This window comes from Nicotiana tabacum, chromosome 17, assembly GCF_000715075.1.
Source record: "Nicotiana tabacum cultivar K326 chromosome 17, ASM71507v2, whole genome shotgun sequence".
Lineage (NCBI taxonomy): Eukaryota > Viridiplantae > Streptophyta > Magnoliopsida > Solanales > Solanaceae > Nicotiana > Nicotiana tabacum.
In genome coordinates this window covers 137,041,465-137,056,757 of record NC_134096.1, presented here as the reverse complement: position 1 = coordinate 137,056,757, position 15,293 = coordinate 137,041,465, and the positions used below count along the sequence as shown (strand labels likewise).

Here is a 15,293-nt window from a genome sequence, read left to right as displayed (position 1 = left end):
TAGCCAGGAGGAGCATGCACAACATTTGGGTATTGTATTACAAAGATTGAGAGAGGAGAAACTTTATGCCAAATTCTCTAAGTGTGAGTTCTGGATTAGTTCGGTGGCATTCTTGGGACATATTATTGACCAGTGAAGGAATTAAGGTGGATCCGAAGAAAATAGAGACAGTTCAGAGTTGGCCCAGACCATCTTTAGCCACTGAGATTCGGAGTTTTCTCGGCTTGGCCGGTTATTATCGTCATTTCGTGGAGGGATTCTCGTCTATTGCATCGCCTATGACTAAATTGACCCAGAAAGATGCTCCGTTCAGGTGGTCGGATGAGTGTGAAGAGAGCTTTCATAAGCTCAAAATATTTTTGACTACGGCTCCAGTATTGGTGTTGCCTACAGGTTCAGAGTCTTATACTGTGTATTGTGATGCGTCGCGTATTGGTCTTGGCGTAGTGCTTATGCAAGACGGTAAGGTGATTGCCTATGCGTCCAGACAATTAAAGGTACATGAGAAAAATTATCCAGTCCACGATCTTGAGTTAGCAGCTATTGTTCATGCCTTGAAAATTTGGTGGCATTACTTGTATGGTGTCCAGTGTGAGGTATATACCGATCATCGGAGTCTATAACATTTGTTTAAACAGAAGGATCTTAATTTGCGGCAGCGAAGGTGGTTGGAGTTGCTTAAAGATTATGATATCACCATTCTCTATCATCCCGGAAAGGCCAATGTGGTGGCCGATGCCTTGAGTCATAAGGCGGAGAGTTTGGGAAGCTTAGCATACTTACCGGTAGCAGAGAGGCCTTTAGCCTTGGATGTTCAGGCCTTGGTTAATCAGTTTGTTAGATTGGATGTTTCCGAGCCGAATCGAGTTTTGGCCTGTGTGGTTTCTCGGTCTTCTTTATATGATCGCATCAGAGAGTGTCAGTATGATGATCCACATTTGCTTGTCCTTAAGGACACGGTGATGCCAAGGAAGTCACTATTGGAGATGATGGGGTATTACGGATGCAGGGCAGGTTATGTGTGCCTAATGTAGATGGTTTGCGTGAGCTGATTCTTCAGGAAGCTCACAGTTCGAGGTACTCCATTCATCCAAGTACCGCGAAGATGTATCAGGATTTGAGGCAGCACTATTAGTGGAGACGGATGAAGAAAGATATAGTTCGGTTTGTAGCTCGGTGTCTAAATTGTCAATAGGTAAAGTATGAATATCAGAGGCCGGGGGGATTTCTTCAGAGACTTGAAATTCCGGAGTGGAAATGGGAGCGTATTACCATGGATTTCGTAGTTGGGCTTCCACGTACTTTGAGAAAGTTTGATGTTGTTTGGGTGATAATAGATCGGTTGACCAAATATGCGCATTTTATTCCAGTTGGTACTAATTATTCTTCTGAGCGGTTGGCTAGGATTTATATTCGTGAGATTGTTCGCCTACACGGTGTAGCAGTGTCCATCATTTCAGATGGCTCCATATTAAGCTTTGTATGGGAGACGGTGCCGGTACCCGGTGGGTTGGTTTGGGCCGGGTGAGGCTAGGCTATTGGGTACTGACTTGGTTCAGGATGATTTAGAGAAGGTCAAAGTGATTCAGGAACGGCTTCACACGGCGCAGTCTAGACATAAGAGTTATGCCAATAGGAAGGTTCGTGATGTTGTTTACATGGTTGGGGAGAAGGTTCTGCTCAAGATTTCACCCATGAAGGGTGTGTTGAGGTTCGAGAAGAAGGGCAAGTTGAGCCCTCGGTATATTGGGCCTTTTGAAATACTTAAGAAGATTGGAGAGGTGGCTTCTGAACTTGCCTTTCCACCTAGTCTATCATGTATTCATCCAGTTTTCCATGTATCCATACTCCGAAAGTATGTTGGGGATCCGTCTCATATTTTGGATTTCAGAACAGTGCAGCTGGACGGTAATTTGACTTATGATGTGGAGCCGGTGGCTATTTTAGATCGGCAGGTTCGAAAGTTGAGGTCAAAGAGCATAGCATCGGTGAAGGTGCAGTGGAGAGGCCATCCAGTCGGAGAAGCTACTTGGGAGATTGAGCAGGAGATGCGGAGCAAATATACACACTTATTTGAGACTCCAGGTATTATTCTAAACTCGTTTGAGGACGAACGTTTGTTTAAGAGAGGGAGAATGTAACGACCCGGATGGTCATTTTGAGTATTATAATCCTGTTCCCCCATTTACTGCTCAATTTATGCTCTATAGTTGTTTTATGACTTACCGGGTTAGTGGGTTCGGGTCTGGAAAGAATTCGGAGTGAAATGAGACACTTAGTCTCATAATTGAAAATTTAAGTTAGAAAAGTTGATCGAATATGGACTTATATGTAAACGACCTCGGATTTGAATTTTGATGATTCCAATAGCTCCGTATGGTGATTTTGGACTTAGGAGCATGTCCGGAAAATTATTTGGAGGTCCGTGGTGGAATTAGGCTTGAAATGTTGAAAGTTGAAATTTTGAGAAGTTTGACCAGGGAGTTGACTTTATGAAATTAGAATACCTCCGTTATGTTATTTATGATTTGTGTGCAAAATTTGAGGTCAATCGGACGTGATTTGATAGGTTCCGGAGTCGTTTTGTAGAAACTTAAAATTTCAAAGTTCATTAGGCTTAAATTGGGGTGTAATTCATGGTTTTAGCGTTGTTTGAGGTGATTTGAGGGTTCGACTAAGTCCGTATGATGTTTTAGGACTTGTTGGTATATTTGGTTGATGTCCTGAGGGGCTTGGGTAAGTTTCGGATGGTTAACGGATCAAAAAGTAGACTAAAATAGCTACTGCAAATTCCATCTCCCAGAATCGAGCCCAGAATTGAGCCCTGAATCGTGCCCAGAATAGGGCTATGATCTAGGGAAAAGATCGAAGGCAGGATCGAAGGCCAAGGTCGAGGGCCATGATCGAGGGAAAGGATCGAGGGCCTAGGATCGAAGCCACGATTGAAGGCAAGATCGAAGGCTAGGGTCGAGGGCCATGACCGAGGGTCATAATCGAGGGTCAGAATCGAGGACCAAGATTGAGGCCCAGGATCGAGGAACACGATCGAAGGCCCAGGATTGAAGGCCCAGGATCGGGGGCTATCTAGGCAGAATTATAAAGCACGGACTTCGTACCATTCGCCATTTTTGACAAATTGGAGCTTGAAGAGAGGCGATTTTTGATAGATTTTTAAGGAAAACTTGAGGTAAGTCCCTTGTGATCATTTCTACTCCATAATATTGAATTATCGTCGAATAATCCAACTAGATTACATGATTTTGAGGTGTAAATCAGAGATTTGAACTTAGAAATTTGGAAATAAGATTTGTAGATTTAAGGGTCGAGTTGAGGTCGGATTTTGGTAAAATTGGTATGGGTAGACTCGTGGTTGAATGGGATTTCGGATTTTGTAACTTTTGTCAGATTCCGAGACGTGGGCCCCACGGGCAATATTTGAGCTAAATTTCGGATATTTATAGAAAATTAGTATTTTCTTATGGAATTAATTCCAATAAATTTCATTGACTGAAACGAATTAATTGTGACTAGATTCGAGGCATTCGGAGGCCGATTTGCGAGGCAAAGGCATAGCAGAGTAAAGAATTTCACGTTTTGAGGTAAGTAACAGTTTTAAATCTGGTCCTGAGGGTATGAAACCCCGGAATTTTGTGTCATGTGATTATTTTGGAGGTGACGCATATGATAGGTGACGGGCGTGTGGGCGTGCACCGAGGGGATTGTGACTTGGTCCGTCCTGTGGAAACTGTAAAGCTGAATAACTTGTTGGTAGTTATGTGCTCTCTATGTATTGTGAAAACTTGACTATAAGTCATGCTAGAAATCATGTTTAGGCTATATGTTGGTATTGTTGGGATCCATAGAAGTCGTGTACATGTTGAATTGTCTGCTTAAATTGTTGTTTTGTACTCAGTCACAGCTTACTTGATTATTTTATCTCAGTCTTTATTGTTCATTATTGATGTATCATATTATTATTGTTTGGGCTGATTTTATGATTGTTGAGAGACTGAAGAGTTTTATGACTGAGTGAGGTCGAGGGCCTAATTGTGATATATTATACCATAGCACGTGAGTTGTCCGTGCAGCACGTGAGTTGTCCGTGTGGATCCTTATATTATACTATAGCACGTGAGTTGGCCGTGCAGCACGTGAGTTGGCCATGCGGATCCAGATATTTATATTATGGCACGTGAATTGGCCGTACAGCACGTGAGTTGTCCGTGCAGATAATAGCGCTTGGGCTGTAGGAGCCCCTCCGGAGTCTGTACACCCCCAGGGAGCGCGGGTACCCATTGAGTGTGAGTGTTGAGGGCTGGGAGCCCAGTGAGTGATTGTTGTCCTCAGAGGTTGTACTTGTTTTTCATTGGTTGATGTACTTAGTTGATATCTGTTGTAGTTGTGAAATTTCTGAAGGATTCTGTATCCGGATTACATGAACTTGAATTGTATAAAATTGATTTGACTTAAACTGCCGGATTTGAAAGCATGTATATTCTTTGCTCGAATTACTAAAAATGAATTATAATTGTATAGCTCGCCACTATTTTCAGCTCCTTATTTATTATTATTACTTGATGAGTTGGTTGTACTCATACTATACCCTGCACTTCGTGTGCAGTTTCAGGTGCTTCTGGACATAGCGGGTGTTGATTATCTCGCATAGTTAATTTTTTTTCGGAGATTCAGAGGTAGGTGACTTGTTCCGCAGACCTTGTCTCTCCTTCCCTATCTCTTTGTTTACTGTATTTGGTCTTAGACTATTATAGACCGTAGTTTTCGGACTTGTATTCATATTAGATGCTCAAGTACTTAGTGACACCAGGTTTTGGGGAGTATTCGTATCAGTATTTGTGGGATTTTGTATTGTATTTAAATATTATATTTTCAAACTTAAGAGAAATTGTGGTTTATTGAGATTTTCGGCTTGCCTAGTATCGAGATAGGCGCCATCACGACAGATTAGAATTTTGGGTCGTGACATATAATTAAATAAAAAACATATATGAATATTCTATCTATATATGTCATATAGGAGTGTTAAAATAAAAATACACTCATGTATAAATTGAAAATAGGAAAATATCACATATTTATAGAAAAATACCAGACTTCTGTAGGGCAAAGTGTCTTACTTTATTGAGTAATTAAATTATTAAGATTAGTAATCATTATATTTAAAACTCTTATATATTTTTATTTTATTTTATTTTATAATAACTCGAAAAGGTGGTTTTGACCACTTTTTTGAAAAAAAAAATTAGAAAATTTTTTCCCACTCACAAAACTGCAATACTTTTTCAAGCGAAATGTATGTTCAAACATAATTTCAAATTTCAGATACCATCTTTCAACTAAACTCCAAATACTATTTTTTTTTTTTCAAAAATTATAATTTTTATGTCCAAACGCCTACAAAATATATTGGAAAAAGGGTCAAATATACCCATCTACTTTTATATATTGTCTACATTTAACCTTTGTTATACTATCGGGCCAAATTTACCCCTACCGTTATACTATCGGGCTAAAATTACTCCTACAATCAACAAACTTTTAAAAATATCCCTTGATCTGTTAAGTAATCAAAAAATTTCCAAATTCTTTTTATTTAAATCACTTGTTGTTCTTCTTGCTCCATTATTTTTAAAAATTACTATTGATGTGAATGTTAAAGTTACTAGACTATACAAATTATTCATAATTTTTTTATAAATTACCAGTGCACCCATTTCTCTTCTTGTAATAAATAAAATTGGTTTAGTATTTTATTTATTTTTCAATCATATACACACCGTAAAATTTAGTGGGTCTATTTATTGTGTATTATATGCAGCTGATCATCATGTATGTATATGTATATTCAAATACATTTTGTCATTGCCTGGTTAGTATAGAGTTCGATCGACTAACTTAAGAGTGCACAATGTGTAGGTATTTAATTAAAGCAAAGTTGAATTAGACAATGTAAAGTCTCCAAGGAACTTCAACTTCAATCACTAATACTTGCAAAGTCTCCATACATTTGGTGCAACGAATTTAATAAAATTGGGATGTTGTAAATACTTTTAGAATTTAGAAAAGCAGTCTAATTTAGATTTTTTAATTTACTATACTTTGTTTATTCGGTTGGATTATTTAATATTTTTTCTCTAATTTAAATGTCAATTATTTCAAAAATAGTGGAGCACGAAGAACAACAAGTGATTTAAATAAAAGAAATTTGGGAGATTTTAAATTACTTAACAGATCAAAGGATACTTTTAAAAGTTTGATGATTGTAAGGGTAAATTTGACCTAATAATATAATGATAGAGATAAATTTGATCTGACAGTACAATATGGATTAAATGTAGATAATGTATGAAAATAGAATGGTATATTTGATTCTTTTTCCAAATATATATAAAGAATCTTGACAAAAGATATAGAGTTCACGTGATTCCCAATATGCTTTCTTGTTACTCTTTTTCCTTCTCCCGTCCCTCGAAAGAATAAAAATAATGTGAAACGGATCTTCACGTACTCATTTTATAGTGACAAGTGTTTCTGCTATTTTCTTTGTTGATGTAACATTCTGTATGTGGCTCCAAATAACCACCTCATCACTTGTTGTTTGTGATATCGAGAAGGTTATTAATGTGGCTTGTTGCTAGCTACAGCCTAGATGCATCGGTAAGTAATAAAAACAAGATAAGGAAACTCTGAACGCATGACGCTCTCATATTTTCTTGAAGTATTATCCAACTCCACTATTTATCGCATTCACAATAAATAACAGGAGTATTTCTATTTGGACCCACTTTTTTCTACTAGTGATTCGTAACCAGGAGCAAAGCCACAAATTCTGGGCCATTTGTTTTTCCGTAAAATTCCGCATATGCCTCCGATTTTAGCTAGCTTTGTTATATTTTCGCTTTTTATTTTGCAGGTCATATTATTATAGTACTAATAATAGTGTTCTCGGTTTAAGCCTGATATCCTCCGCATTTTGCAATTTATATATATATTGTCAGATATTAGTACTCTTCTTAGTGAATTTAGAACGCAGTCATTGGGAAATCGTCATTTAGTTAACTAAGTACAATAAATGGATCAGTTAATTAATCAACTAAGTAATAATCAACTTCCCAAATTAGTCCGGGTGGACGTTTAAACTTCCGCTCTTTTCTGCTCGTCATATCCATTCCGTACTATTTAGGTAAATTTAATTCATATAAATGCTAAATTATTTCCTTTTAAGGCAAATTAGAATAAGTTATTTGTTAGATCTCACACTTTTTCCTACATAACTAGATTAATCTCAGCTACCTCACCTAAATTTTTCTTATAAATGGCCCTTAATTACCTTTAAGTAAATACTACTACCTGGTTAATTATAGACATTGGAGTAACTTTTCATGGAATGGGCGTAATTTGCTCCTTATATTACGTACGCTTAATCTCTGTTTTTTTTTTCTTCTTCTAATTTTCTGGGTTCTGCCAAAGGGTCTATATCTGTGCTTATGAGGAGGAGAATTAACCGAGCGAAGGAAAACCAAATTATTCAAAAATTAAATAAGACGTGCCCTTCCCTCCTCTTCTTATTATATTCATTTATTTATAGGGAGTCGATTGGTTAAGACCACACGTCCCTTCATCCTCTTTTTTCTTTAGTTATTCTACAACTCTCTCTTTAGCTTTCTGAAGCAAAAGGAAGGCAACTAATGGATCCTTACAAGGTACAATTCTATTTTTTCCCTCCAACTTATGCTCTTTAGCTGTTGTTGTTACATAATAATACTATTAACGCCCCGAGGTGTGTGGTGGGATGGCTGGAATCGCTTCATCCTAATAAGAGGTCTCGGTTTTAACTTTTAAGCCATGTTATCCGTTAATTGCGCGAATCTAGTTTCGAATATGGAATATGCCTAAAGAACAGATAATATTAATTACTACTACTAATATCGTTTGCTTAACTTGTACTTTTCAACTTGTTTCTCTAAGTTGGCTGCAGTTCGCTATTTACCGTGTGCATGCATGTTTCTAATTTCAGAAACTTATGTATGGTTTTGCTGTTGTTGTTGTTATAATGGCAGTACCGTCCGTCAAGTGCCTTCAATTCTACATTCTGCACCACTAATTCTGGTGCTCCTGTTTTTAACAACAATTCATCTCTTACTGTTGGTGCAAGAGGTATGATTCATTGACCTTTTTGCCTTAAAATCATTTCAAATAGGAATGTCTTGTACTTCCATTTTGCAACAATTTGGGTGAAAATGAGATGTATGAAGATGGCCTCGAGTATCTCGATAACTAATTCTCGTACGGGAGCTAAGATGTTTTCTTACCAATAATTTTTGCAAGATTTAGCTTATGGATTTAAGTTATATACACTAACAGTGTAAAGATACTTTTACACTATTTAATTTTAACTTGTGATAAGATGTTAGTTCCCATTTTTACCAGATCACCAATTAATGTTTATCAAGAAAATTTAGCTGTAATTAACTAATACATGACCTGATTGTGTAAATATTTTTTACACGGTCAAACATAAGTTAAACTCGTTGTTGCAAGTGTAACGAGTTAATACTATTATATGCTCCATGCTTAGCTAAGACGTTGTTTATTTCAATATCAGTTCGAAAATAGCTATTGTTAAGTTATTCTCAAGATGTTTGCTAACATAACTAGCACCCTGTAGGACTAATGTTAATTTTACAGAGTTTAAGTTATACACAATTAGATTATGAAAAAATTTTACACTATCAGTGCAATTTAACAAGTTATAACATGTTATCACTCTATTTTTAGATTACTATATCGAAAATTGATACTGAGAGCGACGTTGTTGTATGATAGACTCTTTTACATATTTGTGTCTGTGGCTGCTCATAATTTTCTTGACAGGTCCTGTATTGCTTGAGGATTACCATTTGGTGGAGAAACTTGCCAATTTTGACAGGGAACGTGTCCCTGAACGTGTTGTTCATGCCCGAGGTGCTAGTGCCAAAGGGTTTTTCGAAGTTACCCATGACATCACTCACCTTACCTGTGCTGATTTCCTTCGAGCTCCCGGTGTCCAAACTCCTGTGATTGTGAGATTCTCCACTGTTATACATGAGAGGGGTAGTCCTGAAACTCTGAGGGACCCTCGTGGGTTTGCTGTCAAGTTCTACACCAGAGAGGTACGCGAATTACAACATTTAATTTGACAAGTTACAAATACTAGTTCATTCATTTACCGTTATATCTTCAATTTCCATATACAGACTGGATTATATTTATCAATTTCCTTATTCGCAGACGATTTAAAGTATGTTCCTCCTTAATTAAGTGTTGCCTGGACTGCTTAGTAGAGGATGTTATATTGCAACTTAAATACGATATGCACTTACATATTGCAACTTATGTAATATGATAGTGATTGTTCATGTTGCTTAACACCGTAGTAGAGACCATAGCGCCCTGTGATATTCAATACCTTGCAGTCACTATTATGCTGCCTAATTTTTCATACTCTCATCGAGAAATGATCTCGTATTTAGTTTTTTAAACATGCCTGCATTATGTTTGGGATTTGTTGATTGTATTTGAAGTAAATCCTTACCTTCTGCCTGAATTCTGATATGCCTCCTCTGCATCAGGGAAACTTTGATCTGGTAGGGAACAACTTCCCCGTCTTCTTCATCCGTGATGGAATGAAGTTCCCTGACATGGTCCATGCTCTGAAGCCAAATCCCAAGTCCCATATCCAGGAGAATTGGAGGGTCCTTGATTTTTTCTCTCATGTTCCTGAAAGCCTGCACATGTTCACTTTCCTCTTCGACGATATTGGTATTCCACAAGATTACAGGCATATGGACGGATCTGGTGTCCACACATTCACATTGATCAACAAGGCTGGGAAATCAACCTATGTGAAGTTCCACTGGAAGCCCACATGTGGTGTCAAATCCTTGTTGGAAGATGAGGCAGCCCGTGTCGGAGGAGCAAATCATAGCCACGCTACTCAGGACCTCTATGACTCTATTGCAGCTGGAAATTATCCTGAATGGAAGCTCTTCATTCAGACTATGGATCCAGATCATGAAGACAGATTTGATTTCGATCCGCTTGATGTGACTAAAACTTGGCCAGAGGATATCTTGCCTTTGCAGCCAGTGGGAAGATTAGTTCTGAACAAGAACATTGATAACTTCTTTAATGAAAATGAGCAGCTAGCTTTCTGCCCTTCTATTGTGGTTCCAGGGGTTTATTACTCAGATGATAAGATGCTTCAAACTCGTATTTTCTCCTACTCTGATACCCAGAGGTATCGACTTGGACCAAACTATTTGCAACTTCCTGCTAATGCTCCAAAGTGCGCTCATCACAACAATCACTACGATGGCTCCATGAATTTTATGCACAGGGATGAGGAGGTATTTCTCTCTCCTTCTATAACAGTACATATCCATATTTGATTGAGATTTTGCTTAAGAGATCAAGTTCTTATAAGTTATAAAATTGTTTTACACCATCAGGTTAATGTTCTGTATTTTTATCACGTATAACAATAAGGTACTTTTCATAGCAAAGGTGATGTAGTAACTTAAAGAATAGGGAAATAACCAGTTATTTCGCACTGATATAGTAAAAGTTCTTTACATATCAGTGTATATAACTTAAATCCTATGCTAACACCACAAAGCCAACACGTTATTGCAGCATATGGGTGTGCCTTCACCTTAGCGTGGAAGTTCATATCCATTGAAATAGTTCTGAGATGATCTTTAGGCTTTTTTATTAAAAAGCATAATACAGTGTTGTAACCTCAGTTTAGTTAATGTCTTGGTTTATTGTTATTTGATGTTTCGATTATGGTGTTACTTTATACGTAATAGTTAATGCATGGTTAATTACAGATCGATTACTTCCCTTCAAGGTATGATCCTGTTCGCCATGCTGAGAAGTATCCTATTCCTTCTACAATGTGCACTGGCAAACGTGAGAAGGTTTGTTCCTTTCTACCTTTTATCTAATAATGCTTGAAGCTGAATTAAAACCTATAAATTCTGAAGCAGTGTAAAGTTGACACCCTGAATTGATCCAGTTGCCCAAACAACTCAAGTAGATATCCGTAGATGCATATTGAAGTGGACCCTTAATCCAACACAAGACTTATTTTAACTTTTTTGCTGCTGAATTTTCTTACAGTGTGTCATTCAGAAAGAGAACAATTTCAATCAACCAGGAGAAAGGTACCGCTCATTCACACCAGACAGGTAAACATGATTGACCTATCTTAAAGTGTGGTGTTGTTAAGTTACATTCAGTAATCCTAAACTGGATCTCCTTTCTGTTTGACATATACTTGTTTTTTCAATCATAGGCAAGAACGCTTTATTCGTCGGTGGGTGGAGGCCTTGTCTGATCCTCGGATCACTTACGAGATACGCAGCATTTGGATCTCATACTGGTCTCAGGTCAGTACTCCATCATACCCTATATTTATTTATGTGTTAGGCAGACGTGGATTTAGGGCAGATTCTGCTGGTTTAACTGAACTCCTTCATTTCAGCTCAAACTATGTATACATGCAAAAAAGAATTTAAAGGCATACATATTATAAGATCACACTCATTTTGAACATACTGACTCTAGATTTTGAATTCGCCTCTAGACTATTAGGTCAAATTCTCAAGCTTATCTTGGCATGTTTTTTTCAACAATTCAAAGTTCAGTAAATCAACCTTGGCTCGTGTTCACTTCACTTAATCAGAAAAATAATCCCAACCATTTCTTAAGGGGCGACGACTGATTCTGTAAATTTCCTGACTATGTTAAACGGATTACTGCAGGCTGACAAATCTCTGGGTCAAAAGCTTGCTTCTAGGCTTAATGTGAGACCAAGCATATGAAGATGAAGCTTTTATTGGTTTCGGAGGAGGTGATCTGATCAATGCGAGAATCTCAAGGCATTAATAACTCATTCCAGTCATATAGCAAGATGTATAACGTGGTGGCTATCATATTATAAGATGAAATAACTAGAGCTTTCCTAATACATATGCATTCATTATTGTGTTGCTGTTGTATGAATGAATGAATCAATGGAAGTTACAGATAATATTTCTCTTCTTGTATTACTTATTTATCAGTTTTGTCATGAATGCTTTTTGGCCAATATTCTTGCATCAGCGGTGGCGGAGGTAGAGTGCGGGATGCGGGTTCGGCCGAACTCAGTACCTTTAGTTCAAACCATGTATTTGTCTTAAGAAATCTATTGAATATGTATAAGTTATTAATTTAGAACCCAGTAACTTAAAAAAATTATAATTTCGAACTCATAAATTTCAAATTCTGACTCCGCCTCCGTGCATGAGTGGACAGCAAAACTTTTTGTTCAAACCTGTAGTTGTTGGCATAGTGACCACTGATGATCAGTTCTTGCTGAGTTGCTATATTGGATTCTACCTTAAGTTGAATTTCCTATTTACAACGTCAAGGGGGCAAAATAGTAATCTCCTTTGATTAAAAAAATTACTATTCATATTACGATAATGTTTGCTTTTAAATTTCTAAATTTCATAGAAAAAGTTAATTTAATCATCTCCTAGCTTTAGTCCATATTAACTAAACAACATAGCATACAGATCGAAACTAGAAGTGTGTAGTAATTTAATTGCATCTTTTACTTTGAAAATAATGTGTGTGTATATACAGAGTTTAATTCTATGCATGAATAATGTGAAATAATTTTTATATACAGGATAGTCTCAAAAGTAACTACAGTTAATTATCCATAGAAATAAAATTAGTAATAAAAAAAATAAAACAGATTACCTAGTGCAAAATGTTAACATAAACTAATAGTGTTATAATAATTAGTGTATATAAGTTAAGTTCATACATTTGTTATGTGTCACCCACCAAACCACGCCGACTAACAAGGGAACACAACATATTAGAACATGGAGATGAGACACGAAAGATTTTGGTACAAGGCGTTACATGTAAACCTTTTCACTAGATATATGTTAAATCCTATACAAGAAAAACGGACAAGTACAAGAAAGTGACATGCACTAAATCAAATTTAGTTGGATGTCTACTCTTCCTCCATGATCTTCTCAAATGTTTAATGACATATTCAATGACATATTTCTATGCTTAATGACATTATCAATGACATATTTTTCTTCACTTTTTATGCCTATATAAAGGTCTTGTAATAGATAGGAAAATACACACAATTGAAGAAGAAAATCTCTTCCTTCTCTCTATCTCAATTTCTTGTTCATGTTTTACTAAATTGCTAAACTAGAGGTTTACTGAAATAAATATTAGTTGGCATGACCGGTTGACCATCTAGGTTCAATTATGATGCGAAAAAATTAATTGAGAATTACATTGGCATATATTGAAGAAATATAAGATTCTTCAAGAATTCTCTTGTGCTGCTTATTCTCATGATATACCAATTAAGGTTGAGAATGAATCCCTTGATTTATGGAACGAATAAAAGGTGATAAATATATGGGCTCAGTCACCTTTCATGTGGACCGTTTACTATTATATAATTTTAATAGATGCATTTATTCTATGGTCACATGTGCATTTGTTATCAACTTGTAGTTTGGCTTTTGCAAGATTGATTGCTCAAATTATTAGAGCACAGTTCCAGAATATAAATTATGATAATTTATCTTGATAATACTGGTTTAAATCCAAGTTGGTTTAGCAGAAATTGTATACCTCCAATTATATCTAAACCATTGGTTATGAGAACAAAATTGCCAAAATAAAATTTGGTATATGATGTATTATTTAATATACAACAGCACTTGTACGCATCTAGCCAAGTTATGATAAGTTCTCCCTATCACAATTGGTTCAGGGTCAGGAACCAAATAATTTCTATCTAGAAATATGAATGTGCTATATGATTTAATTGTTCCACCACAATGCACAAAGATGGATCCCAAAATAAGGCTAGGGATATGTGTTGGTGATCCCAACAATAGGGGGATAAAATGGGCAGCTGAAAAAGTAATGCATGTAATGAATTATTATGAGTACATCGAGATCCTCGTACGAGAAAATGTGAACTTGAAATTCCAAGTGATAATTCATTTGCAAAATATTGCCAGGCGTATTTGCTGACCCAAAGCTAAATGTCATATTCAGCTGCTAATGCTCCAAATAAAATAAAGTTCATAATGAATACAGTCCATAGCATGCATTAAGCATAATAGACTAATCGGTTCCAAAGATAAAACTCCTTGAAAAAGGAGAGGAGCAAATGTTCAAGATGGTCATAATAAGGAGGCAAGTGCTCTAGAAGAGCACCACGACATAACACTTCATAAAACCTCATGGGAGAGGCTCGGGTACCTGAAAATAATAAGATAATGAGATCTCAATAAGTTATGTCTTTATTGGGTAATAGTAGAACCGATATAAAATGATTGTCGACGATATTGTTAATATAATGTAGCGCTCAATATTATTTATATTGACGAGGATCTTGAGCTCAAATCTGTCATAAAATTTGGACAGATAAATGATTAGCCAAATGAAAAATACGCAATAAAAATTGATTTCACATGAAAAATATGAAGTTGGACGGATAGTCCCAACACCTGAAAGTATAAAGCCAGTGGAGGTATAAATGTGTTCTTGTGCGGAAAAAAAAGGGTCAAGTCGATAGACATAAAGACGACTTGTGTCACAAGAAGATTTATAAATATCCTGGCATTGATTATATAGAGACATGTTCTCCTGTGGTGGATGTCGCCATTTCAAGTTTTAATCTGGCAATACAAGAAAAACATGATATGCGTATAATGAAAATCATTGAAGGATTTAAATTGTTCTGAAGCATATTAAGGTTTCCAAGAAATTTATTAAATAAATCTTCAAAAATCCTTATACGGATTGAAACAATCAGGGTGCATGTGGTATAATCGCCTGAGTGAGTACCTGTTGAAAGAAGGGTACAAGAATGATTCAATTTGTCCTTGTGTATTTATAAAAAGATCTGGATCTAAATTTGTTATAATCACCGTGTACGTTAAATATCATTGGAACTCCTAGGGAGCTTCCTAAAGCAGTAGAGGTTCCTAAAGTAGTAGACTATTTAAAGAAAGAATTTGAAATGAAAGATCTTGGAAAGACAAAATTTTATCTTGGTCTACAAATTGAGTATATGAAAGATGAATTTTTTGTCCATCAATCAACATACACTAAAATGATTTTAAAGCTATTTTATATGGATAAAGCACATCCATTCCGACCTCATAAAAATAATGAAGAGCTTCATGGTC

The 15,293-nt window shown here is 36.3% G+C and overlaps 1 protein-coding gene across 2 annotated transcripts; it reads left to right on the top strand.

The window, feature by feature from the left end:
* The first annotated feature begins 6,670 nt into the window (after positions 1–6,670).
* LOC107828252 (catalase isozyme 1-like) lies at positions 6,671–12,110 on the top strand. 2 transcript variants are annotated; one of them, XR_012700926.1, is made up of 8 exons: positions 6,671–7,721; positions 8,079–8,175; positions 8,893–9,170; positions 9,630–10,430; positions 10,869–10,979; positions 11,182–11,249; positions 11,357–11,450; positions 11,826–12,110. XR_012700926.1 is itself a non-coding variant. In NM_001326196.1 (8 exon segments), coding segments are annotated over 8 exon segments (1,479 nt in total). In that variant the 5' UTR covers positions 7,694–7,706; the 3' UTR covers positions 11,886–11,928.
* The last annotated feature ends 3,183 nt before the right edge of the window (positions 12,111–15,293 follow it).